Genomic DNA, 22,085 nt, shown 5'->3' with positions numbered 1-22,085 from the left:
GTTCTCGCACGGGCTCAGCCGTGATGGGCCCGGCTGCAGGACGTGGCTGGGCAGGGCTGAATTCCAACCCCATGGACACATCCCAACTGCAGCACTTGAGCACCGCTCAGGTCGCTCACTGACTGCCTGTGGGACAGGGAAGGAGCACAGGAGATGCTCCTGGCCCGTGGAGTTGGCCAGCGCAGCCTTCACCCATTTCATTGATTATTTAAGCACCAAAGTGTGTCTCTGCCATCTCAGGGGTCACTAACGATTGCCCAATGTCCCCCATGAAGCTGCAGCCCCTTAGGGCTCGTCCCCATCCCCTGCTCGCAGCAGTTCTGGAACTCCGGGGTGATGTCACAGACTGCGTTACAGCGTCAGCGGCCCGTGCCCAGACAACAGCACAGACCTTCACCCCTGAACCCACACTTTTCCTCTGCTCCCACCTGCGTGCTCCGGTCCCTTCTGCCCTGTTCCTGCCCTGCGCTTCTGCCCTACTCCTAGAACTTCCCACTTCTTCCCGTCCCTGCTGCCTTGTTCCCCGCTGCTTACACCCGATCTTGGCACCTGAAATGCAGCCCCAAAAGAAGTCCACCCTTGTCCTGCTGGTGGCCGAGCTCAGCCCTTGCGGAGGCGAGGACGCCAAGGGCTGCCTTCGCAGAGTAAGGAGCCGGTGGGTGCCGGGGCAGGCGCGGGGCCGGGTCTGTGCCCTGGCCCCGCAGGCAGGGAGCCCGGCCGCTCACCCCTGCCCTCTCTGCTCTGGCAGGTCCTGAAGCCGCTGCCGCCCCGCAAGGCGCTCAAGAGAAGCAGGCAGAGGATCCTCCAGCTGCACGCGCCAGCCTCTCAGAGCTGGTGGGTGCTGCTGCACAAGGAGCCCCCGGCCTCCCGCCAGCTCCTGCTGGGGACGTGCCCGGGGCCCCAGCGCCCCACGGCTCTGCCCGGGCAGCGAGAGGGGACCGGGGTGCCCAGAGCCCTGTCCCACAGCTGCGCTCCGCTGCTCTGGGCAGCACCAACGCACTCTTCTGCTGGCCTTTTGCCTTAGGCTGTTCCAACACATGCGAGAGCTGGAGGAAGAGGCCGCCAGCAGGACCCAAGTGGGGCTGCGTGAGGAACCCATGGAGGTGGATGGGGAGGTGGAGGAACCCATGGAGGTGGACGGGGAGATGGAGGAACCGATGGAGGTGGACGGGGAGATGGAGGAACCGATGGAGGTGGACGGGGAGATGGAGGAACCGATGGAGGTGGATGGGGAGGTGGAGAAGGATGAGGCGATGGATACAGACTGATGAGTGGTAAGGCAGCAACGTGCCCCCATCCACTGCTGGCAGTCAGGGTGGGTCGGCTGCTGCCACACTGGGGCTGGGGCTGGGGCTGGGGCTGTGTGCGACGGCCCCGCTGCAGGGACACGGTGCCCGGTGGCCTCATCCTGGCGGCACAAGCGCCACCACCGCGCTGCCCTGCGCTGCCTTTGGGACACGCGCGCCGAGTCCGATCGCGTAGAGCCCGGCTCCAGCCCCAGCCAGGGCTGAGCCCAGCGGCAGAGTCCCGCTCTCCCCAGCGCGTGGCAAACACAGTCACCATCAGTAGCCTCACTGAAATGACCTTGTGCTGCTTGTTTCCAGGGCTGGTCGGCTGGGAAGTTTTCACGCTGTTTAAAGAAGTTTTGTTTAGAAGAGTTCCTGTTTTCATTGACGATTGTTGTTGGTTTAGAAGATTGTTGTTTTTACCATAGGACTTGTAGTTTTAGATAGAATAGGTGTAGTTTTAAGAATAAGAGTTGTACTTTTAGGTAGAATAGGTGTAGTTTTAAGAATAAGAGTTGTACTTTTAGGTAGAATAGGGGTAGTTTTAAGAGTAAGAGTTGTACTTTTAGGTAGAATAGGGGTAGTTTTAAGAATAAGAGTTGTACTTTTAGGTAGAATAGGGGTAGTTTTAGGTAGAAGAGTTGTATTTTTGAGAAGAACAGTTGTTCTTTGTTGTTTATTTTGTTTATTTTTGTTGTTTTGTAAATACATTTCTTGACGTTTTTCTGACCCTGTCTCTCTTGGCATTCACTGCGATCACACGTGGCTTTGGCAGAGAAGTGGTTTCCACTCGCTCTGAGCCCCCAGGGCTGGAGGGGCCATGGGGGCTGGCGCTGGGTGCTGGGGCACCCCAACTGTCCTCACGTGGGCTCCCTGCCCTGGCTCTTTAGAGCGGCTCTTTCAGGCTCTCTGCAGCTGTGGTCAGGGATGGGCTCGGGCGAGGGACCAAAGCTCTGGGCGCTCACTCCGACCCCTCGGTGGCTGCAGGGCCCTGCTCTGGTGCTGCCATCGGGCACAGCCTGTGCCAGCGCTGACCAAAGCTGCTCGGGCTGCTCCCCAAGCTGGGGGAAACACGGCCACGTACAAGGAATCAGTCGTGGAATCACAGAACCACAGCGTGCCCGGCCTGGGTTCACTGCGGGGAGCAGCCTGCACCCGGCATCCTGTTGGATGCTGCTGCCCAAACCAAGCCTTTTACCCCCTTGCTCCCAGTGAGTCCCTTGGTCCCCATCCCACAGGGTGGGAAGAGGGTCTGGGGCTGGAGCTGCTTTGGGATACCAGATGTTGGCGGCTGCAGCTGGAGCCAGGGGCACCCGCCGGTGCTGTCATGTGGGACCCTGCAAGCGGGCAGGGAGGGGGAGCTGCCAGCAGGAGAACGGCAGCGGGGTGCAGGGGGAGCTGCTGCATGCAGGAGGTGCGCGTGCAGATGCAGACGGGGACACGCGAGTTCCAGCTGCGGAGCTGTTGCAGACCCCTCCGGAAGCAGGCAGCCCTCGACACACGCTGCCTCCACCACATCTTGTGCTGCCCTCGCAGCCTTCGCTGCGCGTGGGGCGCAGGTTCTCGCACGGGCTCAGCCGTGATGGGCCCGGCTGCAGGACGTGGCTGGGCAGGGCTGAATTCCAACCCCATGGACACATCCCAACTGCAGCACTTGAGCACCGCTCAGGTCGCTCACTGACTGCCTGTGGGACAGGGAAGGAGCACAGGAGATGCTCCTGGCCCGTGGAGTTGGCCAGCGCAGCCTTCACCCATTTCATTGATTATTTAAGCACCAAAGTGTGTCTCTGCCATCTCAGGGGTCACTAACGATTGCCCAATGTCCCCCATGAAGCTGCAGCCCCTTAGGGCTCGTCCCCATCCCCTGCTCGCAGCAGTTCTGGAACTCCGGGGTGATGTCACAGACTGCGTTACAGCGTCAGCGGCCCGTGCCCAGACAACAGCACAGACCTTCACCCCTGAACCCACACTTTTCCTCTGCTCCCACCTGCGTGCTCCGGTCCCTTCTGCCCTGTTCCTGCCCTGCGCTTCTGCCCTACTCCTAGAACTTCCCACTTCTTCCCGTCCCTGCTGCCTTGTTCCCCGCTGCTTACACCCGATCTTGGCACCTGAAATGCAGCCCCAAAAGAAGTCCACCCTTGTCCTGCTGGTGGCCGAGCTCAGCCCTTGCGGAGGCGAGGACGCCAAGGGCTGCCTTCGCAGAGTAAGGAGCCGGTGGGTGCCGGGGCAGGCGCGGGGCCGGGTCTGTGCCCTGGCCCCGCAGGCAGGGAGCCCGGCCGCTCACCCCTGCCCTCTCTGCTCTGGCAGGTCCTGAAGCCGCTGCCGCCCCGCAAGGCGCTCAAGAGAAGCAGGCAGAGGATCCTCCAGCTGCACGCGCCAGCCTCTCAGAGCTGGTGGGTGCTGCTGCACAAGGAGCCCCCGGCCTCCCGCCAGCTCCTGCTGGGGACGTGCCCGGGGCCCCAGCGCCCCACGGCTCTGCCCGGGCAGCGAGAGGGGACCGGGGTGCCCAGAGCCCTGTCCCACAGCTGCGCTCCGCTGCTCTGGGCAGCACCAACGCACTCTTCTGCTGGCCTTTTGCCTTAGGCTGTTCCAACACATGCGAGAGCTGGAGGAAGAGGCCGCCAGCAGGACCCAAGTGGGGCTGCGTGAGGAACCCATGGAGGTGGATGGGGAGGTGGAGGAACCCATGGAGGTGGACGGGGAGATGGAGGAACCGATGGAGGTGGACGGGGAGATGGAGGAACCGATGGAGGTGGACGGGGAGATGGAGGAACCGATGGAGGTGGACGGGGAGATGGAGGAACCGATGGAGGTGGATGGGGAGGTGGAGAAGGATGAGGCGATGGATACAGACTGATGAGTGGTAAGGCAGCAACGTGCCCCCATCCACTGCTGGCAGTCAGGGTGGGTCGGCTGCTGCCACACTGGGGCTGGGGCTGGGGCTGTGTGCGACGGCCCCGCTGCAGGGACACGGTGCCCGGTGGCCTCATCCTGGCGGCACAAGCGCCACCACCGCGCTGCCCTGCGCTGCCTTTGGGACACGCGCGCCGAGTCCGATCGCGTAGAGCCCGGCTCCAGCCCCAGCCAGGGCTGAGCCCCGCGGCAGAGTCCCGCTCTCCCCAGCGCGTGGCAAACACAATCACCATCAGTAGCCTCACTGAAATGACCTTGTGCTGCTTGTTTCCAGGGCTGGTCGGCTGGGAAGTTTTCACGCTGTTTAAAGAAGTTTTGTTTAGAAGAGTTCCTGTTTTCATTGAAGATTGTTGTTGGTTTAGAAGATTGTTCGTTTTTCATAAGAGTTGTACTTTTAGGTAGAATAGGTGTAGTTTTAAGAATAAGAGTTGTACTTTTAGGTAGAATGGGGTAGTTTTAAGAGTAAGAGTCGTACTTTTAGGTAGAATAGGGGTAGTTTTAAGAATAAGAGTTGTACTTTTAGGTAGAATAGGGGTAGTTTTAAGAATAAGAGTTGTACTTTTAGGTAGAATAGGGGTAGTTTTAAGAGTAAGAGCTGTACTTTTAGGTAGAATAGGGGTAGTTTTAAGAATAAGAGTTGTACTTTTAGGTAGAATAGGGGTAGTTTTAGGTAGAGGAGTTGTATTTTTGAGAAGAACAGTTGTTCTTTGTTGTTTATTTTGTATATTTTTGTTGTTTTGTAAATACATTTCCTGACGTTTTTCTGACCCTGTCTCTCTTGGTATTCACTGCGATCACACGTGGCTTTGGCAGAGAAGTGGTTTCCACTCGCTCTGAGCCCCCAGGGCTGGAGGGGCCATGGGGGCTGGCGCTGGGTGCTGGGGCACCCCAACTGTCCTCACGTGGGCTCCCTGCCCTGGCTCTTTAGAGCGGCTCTTTCAGGCTCTCTGCAGCTGCGGGCAGGGATGGGCTCGGGCGAGGGACCAAAGCTCTGGGCGCTCACTCCGACCCCTCGGTGGCTGCAGGGCCCTGCTCTGGTGCTGCCATCGGGCACAGCCTGTGCCAGCGCTGACCAAAGCTGCTCGGGCTGCTCCCCAAGCTGGGGGAAACACGGCCACGTACAAGGAATCAGTCGTGGAATCACAGAATCACAGCGTGCCCGGCCTGGGTTCACTGCGGGGAGCAGCCTGCACCCGGCATCCTGTTGGATGCTGCTGCCCAAACCAAGCCTTTTACCCCCTTGCTCCCAGTGAGTCCCTTGGTCCCCATCCCGCAGGGTGGGAAGAGGGTCTGGGGCTGGAGCTGCTTTGGGATACCAGATGTTGGCGGCTGCAGCTGGAGCCAGGGGCACCCGCCGGTGCTGTCATGTGGGACCCTGCAAGCGGGCAGGGAGGGGGAGCTGCCAGCAGGAGAACGGCAGCGCGGTGCAGGGGGAGCTGCTGCATGCAGGAGGTGCGCGTGCAGATGCAGACGGGGACACGCGAGTTCCAGGTGCGGAGCTGTTGCAGACCCCTCCGGAAGCAGGCAGCCCTCGACACACGCTGCTGCCACCACATCTTGTGCTGCCCTCGCAGCCTTCGCTGCGCGTGGGGCGCAGGTTCTCGCACGGGCTCAGCCGTGATGGGCCCGGCTGCAGGACGTGGCTGGGCAGGGCTGAATTCCAACCCCATGGACACATCCCAACTGCAGCACTTGAGCACCGCTCAGGTCGCTCACTGACTGCCTGTGGGACAGGGAAGGAGCACAGGAGATGCTCCTGGCCCGTGGAGTTGGCCAGCGCAGCCTTCACCCATTTCATTGATTATTTAAGCACCAAAGTGTGTCTCTGCCATCTCAGGGGTCACTAACGATTGCCCAATGTCCCCCATGAAGCTGCAGCCCCTTAGGGCTCGTCCCCATCCCCTGCTCGCAGCAGTTCTGGAACTCCGGGGTGATGTCACAGACTGCGTTACAGCGTCAGCGGCCCGTGCCCAGACAACAGCACAGACCTTCACCCCTGAACCCACACTTTTCCTCTGCTCCCACCTGCGTGCTCCGGTCCCTTCTGCCCTGTTCCTGCCCTGCGCTTCTGCCCTACTCCTAGAACTTCCCACTTCTTCCCGTCCCTGCTGCCTTGTTCCCCGCTGCTTACACCCGATCTTGGCACCTGAAATGCAGCCCCAAAAGAAGTCCACCCTTGTCCTGCTGGTGGCCGAGCTCAGCCCTTGCGGAGGCGAGGACGCCAAGGGCTGCCTTCGCAGAGTAAGGAGCCGGTGGGTGCCGGGGCAGGCGCGGGGCCGGGTCTGTGCCCTGGCCCCGCAGGCAGGGAGCCCGGACGCTCACCCCTGCCCTCTCTGCTCTGGCAGGTCCTGAAGCCGCTGCCGCCCCGCAAGGCGCTCAAGAGAAGCAGGCAGAGGATCCTCCAGCTGCACGCGCCAGCCTCTCAGAGCTGGTGGGTGCTGCTGCACAAGGGGTCCCCGGCCTCCCGCCAGCTCCTGCTGGGGACGTGCCCGGGGCCCCAGCGCCCCACGGCTCTGCCCGGGCAGCGAGAGGGGACCGGGGTGCCCAGAGCCCTGTCCCACAGCTGCGCTCCGCTGCTCTGGGCAGCACCAACGCACTCTTCTGCTGGCCTTTTGCCTTAGGCTGTTCCAACAAATGCGAGAGCTGGAGGAAGAGGCCGCCAGCAGGACCCAAGTGGGGCTGCGTGAGGAACCCATGGAGGTGGATGGGGAGGTGGAGGAACCGATGGAGGTGGACGGGGAGATGGAGGAACCGATGGAGGTGGATGGGGAGGTGGAGAAGGATGAGGCGATGGATACAGACTGATGAGTGGTAAGGCAGCAACGTGCCCCCATCCACTGCTGGCAGTCAGGGTGGGTCGGCTGCTGCCACACTGGGGCTGGGGCTGGGGCTGGGGCTATGTGCGACGGCCCCGCTGCAGGGACACGGTGCCCGGTGGCCTCATCCTGGCGGCACAAGCGCCACCACCGCGCTGCCCTGCGCTGCCTTTGGGACACGCGCGCCGAGTCCGATCGCGTAGAGCCCGGCTCCAGCCCCAGCCAGGGCTGAGCCCAGCGGCAGAGTCCCGCTCTCCCCAGCGCGTGGCAAACACAATCACCATCAGTAGCCTCACTGAAATGACCTTGTGCTGCTTGTTTCCAGGGCTGGTCGGCTGGGAAGTTTTCACGCTGTTTAAAGAAGTTTTGTTTAGAAGAGTTCCTGTTTTCATTGAAGATTGTTGTTGGTTTAGAAGATTGTTGTTTTTACCATAGGACTTGTAGTTTTAGATAGAATAGGTGTAGTTTTAAGAATAAGAGTTGTACTTTTAGGTAGAATAGGTGTAGTTTTAAGAATAAGAGTTGTACTTTTAGGTAGAATAGGGGTAGTTTTAAGAGTAAGAGTTGTACTTTTAGGTAGAATAGGTGTAGTTTTAAGAATAAGAGTTGTATTTTTGAGAAGAACAGTTGTTCTTTGTTGTTTATTTTGTTTATTTTTGTTGTTTTGTAAATACATTTCTTGACGTTTTTCTGACCCTGTCTCTCTTGGTATTCACTGCGATCACACGTGGCTTTGGCAGAGAAGTGGTTTCCACTCGCTCTGAGCCCCCAGGGCTGGAGGGGCCATGGGGGCTGGCGCTGGGTGCTGGGGCACCCCAACTGTCCTCACGTGGGCTCCCTGCCCTGGCTCTTTAGAGCGGCTCTTTCAGGCTCTCTGCAGCTGCGGGCAGGGATGGGCTCGGGCGAGGGACCAAAGCTCTGGGCGCTCACTCCGACCCCTCGGTGGCTGCAGGGCCCTGCTCTGGTGCTGCCATCGGGCACAGCCTGTGCCAGCGCTGACCAAAGCTGCTCGGGCTGCTCCCCAAGCTGGGGGAAACACGGCCACGTACAAGGAATCAGTCGTGGAATCACAGAACCACAGCGTGCCCGGCCTGGGTTCACTGCGGGGAGCAGCCTGCACTCGGCATCCTGTTGGATGCTGCTGCCCAAACCAAGCCTTTTACCCCCTTGCTCCCAGTGAGTCCCTTGGTCCCCATCCCACAGGGTGGGAAGAGGGTCTGGGGCTGGAGCTGCTTTGGGATACCAGATGTTGGCGGCTGCAGCTGGAGCCAGGGGCACCCGCCGGTGCTGTCATGTGGGACCCTGCAAGCGGGCAGGGAGGGGGAGCTGCCAGCAGGAGAACGGCAGCGCGGTGCAGGGGGAGCTGCTGCATGCAGGAGGTGCGCGTGCAGATGCAGACGGGGACACGCGAGTTCCAGGTGCGGAGCTGTTGCAGACCCCTCCGGAAGCAGGCAGCCCTCGACACACGCTGCTGCCACCACATCTTGTGCTGCCCTCGCAGCCTTCGCTGCGCGTGGGGCGCAGGTTCTCGCACGGGCTCAGCCGTGATGGGCCCGGCTGCAGGACGTGGCTGGGCAGGGCTGAATTCCAACCCCATGGACACATCCCAACTGCAGCACTTGAGCACCGCTCAGGTCGCTCACTGACTGCCTGTGGGACAGGGAAGGAGCACAGGAGATGCTCCTGGCCCGTGGAGTTGGCCAGCGCAGCCTTCACCCATTTCATTGATTATTTAAGCACCAAAGTGTGTCTCTGCCATCTCAGGGGTCACTAACGATTGCCCAATGTCCCCCATGAAGCTGCAGCCCCTTAGGGCTCGTCCCCATCCCCTGCTCGCAGCAGTTCTGGAACTCCGGGGTGATGTCACAGACTGCGTTACAGCGTCAGCGGCCCGTGCCCAGACAACAGCACAGACCTTCACCCCTGAACCCACACTTTTCCTCTGCTCCCACCTGCGTGCTCCGGTCCCTTCTGCCCTGTTCCTGCCCTGCGCTTCTGCCCTACTCCTAGAACTTCCCACTTCTTCCCGTCCCTGCTGCCTTGTTCCCCGCTGCTTACACCCGATCTTGGCACCTGAAATGCAGCCCCAAAAGAAGTCCACCCTTGTCCTGCTGGTGGCCGAGCTCAGCCCTTGCGGAGGCGAGGACGCCAAGGGCTGCCTTCGCAGAGTAAGGAGCCGGTGGGTGCCGGGGCAGGCGCGGGGCCGGGTCTGTGCCCTGGCCCCGCAGGCAGGGAGCCCGGCCGCTCACCCCTGCCCTCTCTGCTCTGGCAGGTCCTGAAGCCGCTGCCGCCCCGCAAGGCGCTCAAGAGAAGCAGGCAGAGGATCCTCCAGCTGCACGCGCCAGCCTCTCAGAGCTGGTGGGTGCTGCTGCACAAGGAGCCCCCGGCCTCCCGCCAGCTCCTGCTGGGGACGTGCCCGGGGCCCCAGCGCCCCACGGCTCTGCCCGGGCAGCGAGAGGGGACCGGGGTGCCCAGAGCCCTGTCCCACAGCTGCGCTCCGCTGCTCTGGGCAGCACCAACGCACTCTTCTGCTGGCCTTTTGCCTTAGGCTGTTCCAACACATGCGAGAGCTGGAGGAAGAGGCCGCCAGCAGGACCCAAGTGGGGCTGCGTGAGGAACCCATGGAGGTGGATGGGGAGGTGGAGGAACCCATGGAGGTGGACGGGGAGATGGAGGAACCGATGGAGGTGGACGGGGAGATGGAGGAACCGATGGAGGTGGATGGGGAGGTGGAGAAGGATGAGGCGATGGATACAGACTGATGAGTGGTAAGGCAGCAACGTGCCCCCATCCACTGCTGGCAGTCAGGGTGGGTCGGCTGCTGCCACACTGGGGCTGGGGCTGGGGCTGGGGCTGTGTGCGACGGCCCCGCTGCAGGGACACGGTGCCCGGTGGCCTCATCCTGGCGGCACAAGCGCCACCACCGCGCTGCCCTGCGCTGCCTTTGGGACACGCGCGCCGAGTCCGATCGCGTAGAGCCCGGCTCCAGCCCCAGCCAGGGCTGAGCCCCGCGGCAGAGTCCCGCTCTCCCCAGCGCGTGGCAAACACAGTCACCATCAGTAGCCTCACTGAAATGACCTTGTGCTGCTTGTTTCCAGGGCTGGTCGGCTGGGAAGTTTTCACGCTGTTTAAAGAAGTTTTGTTTAGAAGAGTTCCTGTTTTCATTGAAGATTGTTGTTGGTTTAGAAGATTGTTGTTTTTACCATAGGACTTGTAGTTTTAGATAGAATAGGGGTAGTTTTAAGAGTAAGAGTTGTACTTTTAGGTAGAATAGGGGTAGTTTTAAGAATAAGAGTTGTACTTTTAGGTAGAATAGGGGTAGTTTTAGGTAGAGGAGTTGTATTTTTGAGAAGAACAGTTGTTCTTTGTTGTTTATTTTGTTTATTTTTGTTGTTTTGTAAATACATTTCTTGACGTTTTTCTGACCCTGTCTCTCTTGGTATTCACTGCGATCACACGTGGCTTTGGCAGAGAAGTGGTTTCCACTCGCTCTGAGCCCCCAGGGCTGGAGGGGCCATGGGGGCTGGCGCTGGGTGCTGGGGCACCCCAACTGTCCTCACGTGGGCTCCCTGCCCTGGCTCTTTAGAGCGGCTCTTTCAGGCTCTCTGCAGCTGCGGGCAGGGATGGGCTCGGGCGAGGGACCAAAGCTCTGGGCGCTCACTCCGACCCCTCGGTGGCTGCAGGGCCCTGCTCTGGTGCTGCCATCGGGCACAGCCTGTGCCAGCGCTGACCAAAGCTGCTCGGGCTGCTCCCCAAGCTGGGGGAAACATGGCCACGTACAAGGAATCAGTCGTGGAATCACAGAATCACAGCGTGCCCGGCCTGGGGTCACTGCGGGGAGCAGCCTGCACCCGGCATCCTGTTGGATGCTGCTGCCCAAACCAAGCCTTTTACCCCCTTGCTCCCAGTGAGTCCCTTGGTCCCCATCCCGCAGGGTGGGAAGAGGGTCTGGGGCTGGAGCTGCTTTGGGATACCAGATGTTGACGGCTGCAGCTGGAGCCAGGGGCACCCGCCGGTGCTGTCATCCAGGGATTTGTTTCCTTTCTGGGCCAATCAAAATGGGGATTTTCAGAGTGGGAAGGCAGCTCCCACGGAAACTGGTTGTTCCACAGTATCACAGTATCACAGTATGCTAGAGATTGGAAGGGACCTCAAAAGATCATCTAGTCCAATCCCCCTGCCGGAGCAGGAATACCTGGACACAGGAATGTGTCCAGGCGGGTTTTGAATGTCCCCAGAGAAGGAGACTCCACAACCCCCCTGGGCAGCCTGTTCCAGTGTTCCGTCACCCTCACTGAGAAGAAGTTTCTTCTCAAGTTTAAGTGGAACCTCTTGTGTTCCAGTTTGTACCCATTACCCCTTGTCCTATCATTGTTTGCCACTGAGAAGATCCTGGCTCCATCCTCGTGACACTCCCCCTTTATATATTTATATACACTAATAAGGTCCCCCCGCAGTCTCCTCTTCTCCAGACTATAGAGACCCAGCTCCCTCAGCCTTTCCTCATAAGGGAGATGCTCCACTCCCTTTATCATCTTAGTTGCCCTGCGCTGGACTCTCTCCAGCAGGTCCCTGTCCTTCTTGAACTGAGCGGCCCAGAACTGGACACAATATTCCAGATGCGGTCTCACCAGGGCAGAGTAGAGGGGAAGGAGGACCTCTCTCGACCTACTGACCACCCCCCTTCTAATACACCCCAGGATGCCATTGGCCTTCTTGGCCACAAGGGCACAGTGTTGGCTCATGGTCATCCTGCCGTCCACTAGGACCCCCAGGTCCCTCTCCCCTACACTGCTCTCTAACAGGTCGTTCCCCAACCTATATTGGAACCTGGGGTTGTTCCTGCCCAGATGCAGGACTCTACACTTTCCCTTGTTATATTTCATCAAGTTTCTCCCTGCCCAACTCTCCAGCCTGTCCAGGTCCCGCTGGATGGCAGCACAGCCTTCTGGCGTGTCAGCCACTCCTCCCAGCTTAGTGTCATCAGCAAACTTGCTGACAGTACACTCAATTCCCTCATCTAAATCATTGATGAATATATTAAATAATACTGGTCCCAGTACTGACCCTTGAGGCACTCCACTAGATACAGGCCTCCAACTAGACTCCGCCCCATAGACTACAACTCTCTGGCTTCTGTCCTTCAGCCAGTTTGCAGTCCACCTCACTACCTGATCATCCAGACCACACTTCCTCAATTTAGCTATGAGGATGCTGTGGGAGACTGTGTCAAATGCTTTGCTGAAGTCAAGGTAGACCACGTCCACCGCTCTGCCATCATCCATCCACAATGTTATTTCCTCATAAAAGGCTATGAGGTTGGTCAAGCATGACTTCCCCTTGGTAAAGCCATATTGACTGCCCCTCATAACCCTCTTATCCTTGACATGCCTTAAGATGGTATCAAGGATAAGGTGTTCCATCACTTTCCCAGGGATGGAGGTGAGGCTGACCGGTCTATAGTTACCCGGGTCCTCCTTCTTGCCCTTTTTGAAGACTGGAGTGACATTTGCTTTCCTCCAGTCCTCAGGCACCTCTCCCGTTTCCCAAGACTTGGTAAAGATGATGGAGAGTGGTCTAGCAATGACTTCCGCCAGTTCCCTCAGCACCCGCGGGTGCATCCCATCTGGACCCATGGATTTATGGATGTCCAGATTGCTCAACTGGTCCCTAACCCATTCCTCATCGACTAAGGCAAACTGCTCCAGTGACCTGACTTCATCTGAGGTCTCAGGGGTACAGGGCTCTTCAGGACTGCCTCCGGCAGAGTAGACTGAGACAAAGAAGGCATTCAATAACTCTGCCATCTCTGTATCTTCTGTCACCAGGGCCCCCATCCCGTTCACCAGTGGGCCAACCTTGCCTCTGGTGTTAGTTTTATCAGCTATGTATTTGAAAAAGCTCTTTCTGCTGTCCTTGACCCCTCTCGCCAGATTTAATTCTAAGGAGGCCTTAGCCATCCTAGCTGCCTTCCTACATCCTCTAGCAGCAGCCTTATATTCCTCCCGAGTGGCCAGGCCCTCCTTCCATGACCTGTAAACTCTCCTCTTCCACTTGAGCATACCCAGCAGTTCCTTATTTAGCTATGCAGGTCTCCTGGCCCTCTTCCTTGACTTCCTACATGTCGGGACGCTCTGATCTTGAGCTTGGAATAAGCAATCCCTGAATGCCAACCAACTATCTTGGGCCCCTTTACCTTCAAGCAGCCTTGCCCATGGGATTTCCCCTAGCAATTGCTTGAAAAGGCCAAAGTTTGCCCTGCTAAAGTTCAGGGTTGCAATTCTACTTGCTATTGTACTGGTCCTAGCACACAAGATCCTGAATTCCACCATCTCGTGGTCGCTGCAACCAAGGCAGCCCTCAACCTTTACTGCTTCGACCAGACCCTCCTTGTTAGTGAGGATGAGATCCAGCAGCGCTCCTCTCCTGGTTGGCTCATCCACCATTTGCATGAGGAAGTTATCATCCATACACTGGAGGAACCTCCTGGACTGTGGCTGGGTTGCTGAGTAGTCCTTCCAGCAAACATCAGGGAAGTTAAAATCCCCCACGACGACCACGGCCTGTGACTGTGAGGCCGCTCTCAGCTGCCTGTAGAAGGCCTCATCAACTTCCTCACCCTGATCTGGTGGCCTGTAACAGACACCCACAACAGTATCGCCCCTGCCAGCCTGCCCCTTAATTCTCACCCACAGACTCTCAACTCGCTCGTCCCCTGTCCCTGGACAGAGCTCAGTACATTGCAGCTGCTCTCGCACATAAAGAGCAACCCCACCACCCCGCCTGGCTGGCCTGTCTTTCCTGAAAAGCACATAGCCCTCCATGACTATATTCCAGTCATGCGAGCTGTCCCACCACGTCTCTGTAATTGCCACCAGATCATAATCTCCTGACTTAACACAGGTCTCCAACTCCTCCTGCTTATTTCCCATGCTGCACGCATTGGTGTACAGGCATTTCAAGGAGGGAGCTGAGCTCACCAATTTCACCCTAGGATTATAGGAGGCCTCCCAGTCTTCATCAATCCTAGAGTGCTGCCCCACTGGGGCAAGCCCAGCTACAACCCCATCCCCCTTCGAATCTAGTTTAAAGCTCTCCAAATGAGCCCTGTTAATTCATGCCCCAGCATCCTTTTGCCTCTGTGAGATAAACCTTTCCCACGTGCCATTATCCGGTCTGGAGCCTTATAAAACCAGCCGTTATCAAAGAACCCAAAGCCCTGCCTGCAGCACCAGTCTTGTAGCCAATTGTTTACGGACTGAAATTTTCCCATTCAGTCCCACATCATCACCGGAAGATGGAAGAACTGAGGAGAAGATCACTTGAGCCCCAGACTCTTTCACCGTCCGCCCCAAGGCCCTGTAGTCTTTCTTCATCCCCCTCAGACTGCGGGAAGCAGCTTCCCCCCCACCTGTCTGGAAGACCAGCAGCGGGTAGTAGTCTGTCGAGTGCACCAGGCTGGGGAGCGCCCTGGTGATATCCCTGTTTTGTTTTCTTTTTCCATTTATAGATTTTTGTTGTTTTCTGACCCACATTATCTTTGCACTTAAGTTGAGCACCTGCAGCTTTGGCAGTGTTGCTTCCACTTGCTGTGGGCTCCTGGTGCTGCAGGGTGCTTCCACAACCGTCCCAGGTGTTGTCCCAAAATCAGGCTTCATCAACCAGTGTGCACATAGCCAATTAACAGTCCGAATCGAGATGTTTGTTTATCTCATGTCTGTGCAGAGATGGGTGATAGGTGGTAACCCCACAACGCAGCAGTTTGTGGGCTGATGGGGAGCAGTGTCCCCAACTGCAAAGCTGTCACCAGCAAAAAGTGAGTTCTGTTACGGCCAACCCCTGCAGCGATGCCATCAAAGCAGCCGTGAAACCTTTCGCTCCCCTTCCTGCTGGAGGAAAAGGGACTCATGGGGCAAGAGCCAGGATCAAAATCCTAACGAATGTTCTAGAGGCCATGGCAGCCTTGAGAATGACTGGTGCCTTGATCAGGGGAAAATGTTTTGTAGCTGTAGGTGCTGGTATGTATGCCTTTGAACTGATACATATTCAGCTCTTTCCTTCATGTTCTCCATTGCTTTCCTCTGTGCCATTAAAGAGATCAAGGGGGGCTACAAGAAAGCTGGAGAGGGGCTTTTGACAAGGGCCTGTAGGGACAGGACAAGGGGAATGGCTTTAACCTGCCAGAGGGGAGACTGAGATGAGCTCTTAGGCAGAAGCTCTTCCCTGTGAGGGTGCTGAGGCGCTGGCCCAGGGTGCCCAGAGAAGCTGTGGCTGCCCCATCCCTGGCAGTGTTCAAGGCCAGGTTGGACACAGGGGCTTGGAGCAACCTGCTCCAGTGGAAGGGGTCCCTGCCCGTGGCAGGGGTTGGAACTGGATGAGCTTTAAGGTCCCTTCCAACCCAAACCAGTCTGTGTCTCTATGAATCCTTGCCCTGCGGTCGAAGGGGTCCTGTGGAGCCCGTGGGGCCCTGCATGTGGGGTACAGGGCGTGGGGAGCCGCGGGCACTGGCGGTGAGTCCCGAGGGGATGTGACGCTGTGAGATCCAGGGGTGCAGGATGCAGGGGCGGGGGGTGCGTGTGTACGGGGCTGCCCCCAGGTGCTCGTTAGCCGCGGCCCAGCCTCCTCCTTAATTAATTAGCCTGAGCCGCTCATTAGCGGTGCTTGGGGCTGGCGCTCTCCCTGCGCAGGCGGGCGGGCAGCGCTGCCAGCCATGGGGATATCGGCAGCGGCGGGAGCGGGGCTGGTGCCGCGGAGGGATGGGGCAGCGGTGGGTCACGGCTGTGCTGCTCCTCGCCATGGGTAAGGCTGCTGGGGGGGGACTGGGGTGCCCTGGCAGGCGTTCGGGGCCGCTTCCCAGGTGGTATCCGGAGTGTGATGGGGGTTCCCTTCCTTTTCCTTCTCCCTCCCTCCTTTTCTCCTCTTGGGGCTGGTGCCGTTTGTCTCTCCCCGGTGGGTCCTGGCTGGCGGTGCTGAGCTGCCCTCTGCCCGGGGTGCTGGTGCTGGGGCACCCCAACTGTTCTCACGTGGGCTCCCTGCCCTGGCAGAGCGGCTCTTTCAGGCTCTCTGCACTTGCAGGCAGGGCTGGGGATGGGTGAGGGACGGTGCACGGGTCGTGTGTGTCCCAGGTGGAAGGGGGGGTCACTGTGCCCGGGTGGCAGTGGCACTGGTCCGGGGCTGCCCATGTCACCGCGGGAAGGAGGCGAGACCTGTCTGCAAAGGTCGGGGTGCTCACACCGACACCTCGCTGGCTGCAGGGCACCTTGCCGGGCTGCTGGCATCGGGCACTGCCTGCACCAACATTTACCAAGGCTTTTCGGACTGCGTCCTCAAGCTGGGGGAGAATATGGCTGCGTATGAGGAGGCAGATGGCATCGAGCTGCAGGGGCTGCACCGAGTCTGCGGGTGAGTACAGCCCCATGCCGCGACCTCCTGCGTGTCCCATGTCTGGGGTTATCTATGGCACACGGCCAGCGTGGCTCCTGGGCATTGCCCCTGTGCCGGGGCTGCTGTCTGAAGGCTTCTCCTGGCCCCTCAGATCCCAGCTGTGCGTGCACACACGCTCCCCGACTTGCTCTAGTTTCAGACAGAGCTGGTGGGCTCCATCCACCCATCTGCTGCTCGGCTCCAGCTGGGCAGCGGTGCAGCCCCCAGGATTCATCCTGTGACCCCCTGCGCGCCCACAGCAGGGAGGAGCAAGGCTGCTGGGATCCAGTCCCTTCTGCTCCCCTGGGAAGTCTCGCTTGGGACTCTGGTTTCATCCAGCAACTCACCCATGGCTGGGGTGTCCCGGGGTCCAGCACGGAGCAGCCTGCACCCAGCTTCTGCTTGGACCCTACTGCCTGAACCAAGTGTTTTACCTCGCTGCCAAGAGCCTTCATCCTTCTGGCTGGAATTTGCCCCTCCCCTGGTTTTGGTGAGTTTGTAGCAAGTGCCCCAAGGTCAGAGCACTGGGAGGACGTTCATGAGCACAGTGGTAATGGTGGAATTGGGTAAGGAGGGGTGGTGTGGGGCAGGTTTGGGAGAGGTCTGCTTGAAAAGCAGAAGCAGTGGGGTTGGGGGGGGGGGGGGGGCAAGGAGAAGGTGGATATAAAATGTTTGTGGAGATCAACAGGGGCAGCTTGGCGTCCCCAGCAGTGAGTTGTGAGCAGTGAAAAGGAGATGGAAGGAAATGCAGACAGCAGTTAAGGGAAAATCCACACGCCTTGGGGTGGTGGAATCCTGCCAGGGTGAGGCAGAGGGTGCAGTGCCCTGTGGGTCAGGCTTTCCAAGCTGCCTAAAGCTGCCCTAGGCTGCAGGGGAAGGCATCGTCCTCAGCCATGGGATGGAGGCTCTGGATGTGCTCCTCGCGCTGGGCAGAGCTGGCTGGTGTGGATGGGGCTGCGGCAGGGCAGGAGCATCTGGGATGGGGCAGTTGGTGGAGGCTGATGGGATGATGCTGCCGCGGTAAGTGGAGGGCCCCAGCTCTCCTGCCTGACTTTAGTTATTGCCAGCGTGGAAACCATTCCCTTTGGTTTTCCTTATTTCCAAGTTTTTGTCTCCTTGAACAAACCGTTTTGCTCAAGGAGAATGGAAAGCTAACTACCCCCCGTTATTTTTCAATGTATTTTGTTCATGCATTCCCCTGCCAGCAAACGTGCCTGGCACATCAAAGGTTGGTTGTGACCTGCTCTTTTCCCCCATTGCCATGGGACAGTCCTGTCTGAAGGCAGGGTTGAAACTGGAACTGCTCTGGTTTGGCCTGCAGTACATGTACCTGGAAATGTGGCTTCCTGGTGTTAGGAAACAACGGAGCACACAGCACAGCGTGTGCCATGGCTGACTGCTGGAGGGTGATTCCTCTGCTGAAGCTCACATAAAATGTGCGGGTTGAGGGGTTTTTACAGGCTCTGGGGCACTAACAACCACAGAACAGGTCCTGGGATCTTCCCCGCTGCCAGGGCTGGGGCTCTGCACCCCTGGGACGTGCCAGCTTCTCTCACTGGTCCTGGTGCATGGCTAGTCAGGGTTGTGGCTGGAGGAAAAGGTTGGTGGTGTCCCAGCTTCCTGCCAGGAAATGTTTCTGAATTATTAGCTTTTAATCTCAGCCTTCTCCACTGCTGTCTGCTTTCCTGCCGTGGTCCCTGCTCTGGGAGTAAGAGAAGGATGGATGCGAAGGTGGGAGCCAGAGTGAGGTGCCTGCAGGCTGCCTGGCTGAGCAGATGGAGGCTGTGAAGGGTGAAACACTGGGAATTGCCATCCTGGCTGACAGCAGAACCAGGCAGGAGCTGTCATCCCCCTTCTGCCCCCAGCCATCCTTTGCCCGAGAGGTTTAACTCTCACTTGGCAGAGCCGCCTTCTGCCACGGCTGCAGGTCGGGTGCAAGTGCAGGAGGTTACCTGGATTGGCACCAGCTTTTCTTACTGTCTGGGACATTTATTCTGCCCCAGTGGCTCTGTTTAATGAACTCCTTCACAGCTGGCGTTCTGACGCAAGCCCCGGGAAGAGAACTAAGCAGAGGGCTGGGGTCTGCGTGGCATCTCCAGCACAGGGCATGTGGAACAAAACCGAGCTGTCCCTTTCCCATGTGCAGGGTCCCTGCTCGGTTGCATCTCCTTTCCGAGGGGTGGCATGTGTGCCTGGTGTCCTGGTGGCGCAGGGAAGGTGGCAGGGCAATTGCTCCCGTCCTCTCTTCAGTCCCCAGTTGCAGGAATATTGTGGATCAAAGGTGGTGCCCAGCCCCAGCAAAAGGGGGGACAGGAAAATAGAGGTGGAGGGAGGGAAAGGGCGGGCAGAGGCCTGGGAGCCTGCTGAGACTCGGGGATGCTGCTCGTGGCTGGTCCCTGCCTTGCCCTGTTGCTCCAAAGCAGCTGCAGTAGAAACATGCGTTTGCAAAGCTCTTTTCAGGTAAAAGAAACTCCTTTTTTTCAAGGAAGTTATGAGGGGAAGGTTAGTGGCAACCATCACATTGGAGCCTTATCTGTGCCTTGGGGAAGTCTTTATTTTGGAGGAGAACCACTTCCAGCGGAGAGGACGGCCTGTGACTTACAGAGAGTGAGGAAAAGGCATGAAATGATTTGTGTGCTCTGAGATTTGGAGTTTTAGCCAAGATGCTCTGGGAGACAATGGAGGGGGATGGGTAGTCTGGGACGCTTGCACAAAGCACAGGGGGCAGCAGGGACCTGCTCAGCATCTCGCTGCTGTTCTAATCCAAAGGCACTGATGATGCCATGTCCCCTGGCTGCAGGTACTGGGATGAATTTCATGCGTGTGCCCTGACAGCGCTCTGGGAGTGCCAGAAGGAAGCAGCAGCGATCTGGGAGGTGCTGAGAAGGGAGTCTCGGAAAATCAAATTTCAAGGCAGCTTGTTTGACCTCTGCAGCCCCAGCACTGCCCAAAGCTTTGCCTGGACCCGTGTTCCAAATGTTTCCATCCTTGGCATCCCCATCCTTGTTACTTGGCTGAACTTGTAAACTGGAGCTCTGTGAGTATCACAACAGAGGTGGTGGCAGTGTGTGTTGTGGCATCTTCCTGATCACCTTTCCAAACCTTTGAGGAATAGACTGTGCGGTGCTCAGTGAACACGTGGCTCCATCCTGCGCCTATGAGACATGGAAGAGCTCGGCAGCATCTCCTGGGTTTTGCTGTTCCTTTGTAATTTGGAGTAAGGCCTTTCCCCTTCTGCCTCAAGGCAGGGACAGATCTGGCCGACTGCAGAATTTGGGAACTTGTAGATATGGGGCAGAGGGTGTGGGGAAAAAGGATGAATTGGTTCTGAACTGTGGATGCTTTTGCATTCTTGTATGGCTGCTGGAAGGAAACCTGTTTACTTTACGGACTCTTTCCACCAGATCAGCTCTCCAGGATTTTGATTTGGGCACTGAAACCAAGATGGGAATCGTCACTGCTGACTTGTGAGGGGCAGGGGGTGGTGTATGTGCTGTTAAAGGCAGAAAGGAGACCTTGCCTCCCTGTACTGTCCCTTTTGAGGATGTGGTGAAACTGCTGCATCCCCATGTACCTTATCACAGGTGCATGATGTCTTCTCTTGCATGCATCTGGATTCCTGAGTAACTCCTGTGTTATGTGTAAATCCCTTCTCTAAGGAAATAGAGGGCAAAAATATTTGGGGAGGGGGGATGAGTGGGGTGGAGGAATATCAAGCTAGCAGGATAGAGGACTTACAGCAACTCTTTTGCTTTAAAGCTTTCCCCAAGGTACCTGTAAGCAGCTCTGTGGGTGTCAGTGTGTAATTCCAGAGTATTAAAGTTTGTTGTAGAGCCTACAGCATGGGAGAAGTTATTTGTCCTGACTCTTGTCTGATAGCACAGTCTTGTCTCCTTTGCAGCTCAGGCCATTGTTAGCTTTGCAGCTTCAGTACAAGCACAAAAGTATTTGCAACAGAGAGGTGCTTGCAAGTGGTTCCTGGGTGTTAGAAAAACACCACATTATTATTTGAGGATGCTGCTGAAGCCCTGTGCCCTGCCTGGCTGCACAGCCCATAGAAGCTATGCCTCGCAGAGCATTTCAGGCTGCCTTCCACACATCACTTTGGCTGTTTCCACAGAGCATTCGGCCCCTTCCGAGGGCACTTGCTTTGTCTTTGCTAGGGGCAGGCAGCCGCCCTGTGTGGAGCTGGGCATGCTCATGGCTCCTCATGCTCCTGAGAAACATTGAACAGGGAGCTTGTGCTGATGGTTTGAGCACTGCCCACCATGGGAGGGGGCAAGCAGTACATGCCACCACCTATAAATGATAAGGACATTCTGAAATGGTGTCCCAAAACCTGAAAACGTGCTTTACAGTGTGAGCAGGCAATCTGAGGCCCTGCTAGTCCCAGAGATCCCACTGGGTGTATTGTAGGCTTGCAGGCAAGTTTCTCTACAGCGAAGGATATTCCTGCCAATAGTGGTGTTGGGTCATACTGCTCTCACTTGCCATTCACATGTTCCTCCTTTTACCTTCCCTATCACTTAACTCTGCTCCTGCAGCAGCAGGAGGGAGTGAATAAATTAAGGCAAATTCCAAGAAAGAAGTCAGGGAGGAGCAGTTGGTGTTCAAACAGCACTTCAACATGAGGTGTCTGGGCGCTCTAGGGACAGCAGAGCTGTTACTGGTGTACTCGGCATCTCAGGCCCAGAGTCTCAAGGGAAGTAGTGGAGAAATGGTAAGGCAGAGCACTGCAAAACCTGGAGTGAAACACTTTGGGTTTTGTTCTTATTCCATTCCAACAGCAGTCTGTGCTCTTTGATCCTGTTCCCCACTCCCCATTCTCTCTTCTCCTGCCTGTGGCTTGCACTGAGGAAAGCTGAAGCAGGTGGGTACTGTGTATAACCACGTCTGGAGTCCTTTGGATCCAAATGCTGTACCCGCTCTTTGTTGAGAATAGGTGTTTAATGCCCTTAGAAAAAGAAATCAGCACAGCCACCCAAAATCCCACAGCTCTTGGCTTCTCTTTGGATTTGGCAACTTTCTCTCTGTTACAAATTCCTACTTCTAAACTGCTTTGGGGAAGGGGAATACAAAAATCTCAACAGAGATCTCCAAGAAGTCTTTTCTGCAGAGCCATGGATGCAAATAGCTGACACTGCTGCTGTCTCTAAGAAGAGCAGGTGTTGGGGCACATCTTCCCTGGAAGCAAATCCCTCATCTATTGCACACACAACCCAAAGATTTATTAAGAAACAAAGACCATCTGCCACCGTTCTGGTGTAGAGCAGAGGATTGGGTTTTTTTAAGCCAAAGGTGCTTCTAAATGTGGCTGAAAGCACGTGAGTGAAAATTGGGTGTCTCACTATGGGAGTGATGAATTTCAGAGGTTCCGTCCTCAATCAGTATTTCAGTTTAAGCACAACTTCTACAACAATTACAGTAGATTTCCTTTAAAAAGAAGTAAGATACAGACTCAGCCCTCATAGGCAGTCAGCAGGCTTTCAGAAAGCGTTTCTGATCTTACAGCATGCCTCCTGCTGACCCACTGCAGCTCGTTGGATGTCAAGCAGCCTGGCATTTGTCAAGGATTCTTCTTGTGGCCTTGCCCTGAGTTTCTCCAGATACAAAGCTGACCCCACACGTCATGCCTTGCAATGGAGGC

At 57.2% G+C, this 22,085-nt stretch overlaps 1 protein-coding gene across 1 annotated transcript; it reads left to right on the top strand.

Moving 5' to 3' along the window:
• Window positions 1–15,771: 15,771 nt before the first annotated feature.
• Window positions 15,772–19,464, top strand: LOC308226488 (neuritin-like; the record flags this gene model as incomplete). Its single annotated transcript, XM_080628244.1, has 3 exons — window positions 15,772–15,814; window positions 16,270–16,417; window positions 19,239–19,464. The coding sequence occupies 3 exons, from the start codon at window positions 15,772–15,774 to the stop codon at window positions 19,462–19,464; spliced, it is 417 nt and encodes a 138-aa protein (XP_080484370.1).
• Window positions 19,465–22,085: the final 2,621 nt, after the last annotated feature.

Source organism: Psittacula echo (assembly GCF_963264785.1).
Source record: "Psittacula echo genome assembly, chromosome: 12".
Lineage (NCBI taxonomy): Eukaryota > Metazoa > Chordata > Aves > Psittaciformes > Psittacidae > Psittacula > Psittacula echo.
The sequence above is the reverse complement of the archived record's forward strand: the minus strand, read 5'-3'. Positions and strand labels throughout refer to the sequence as shown.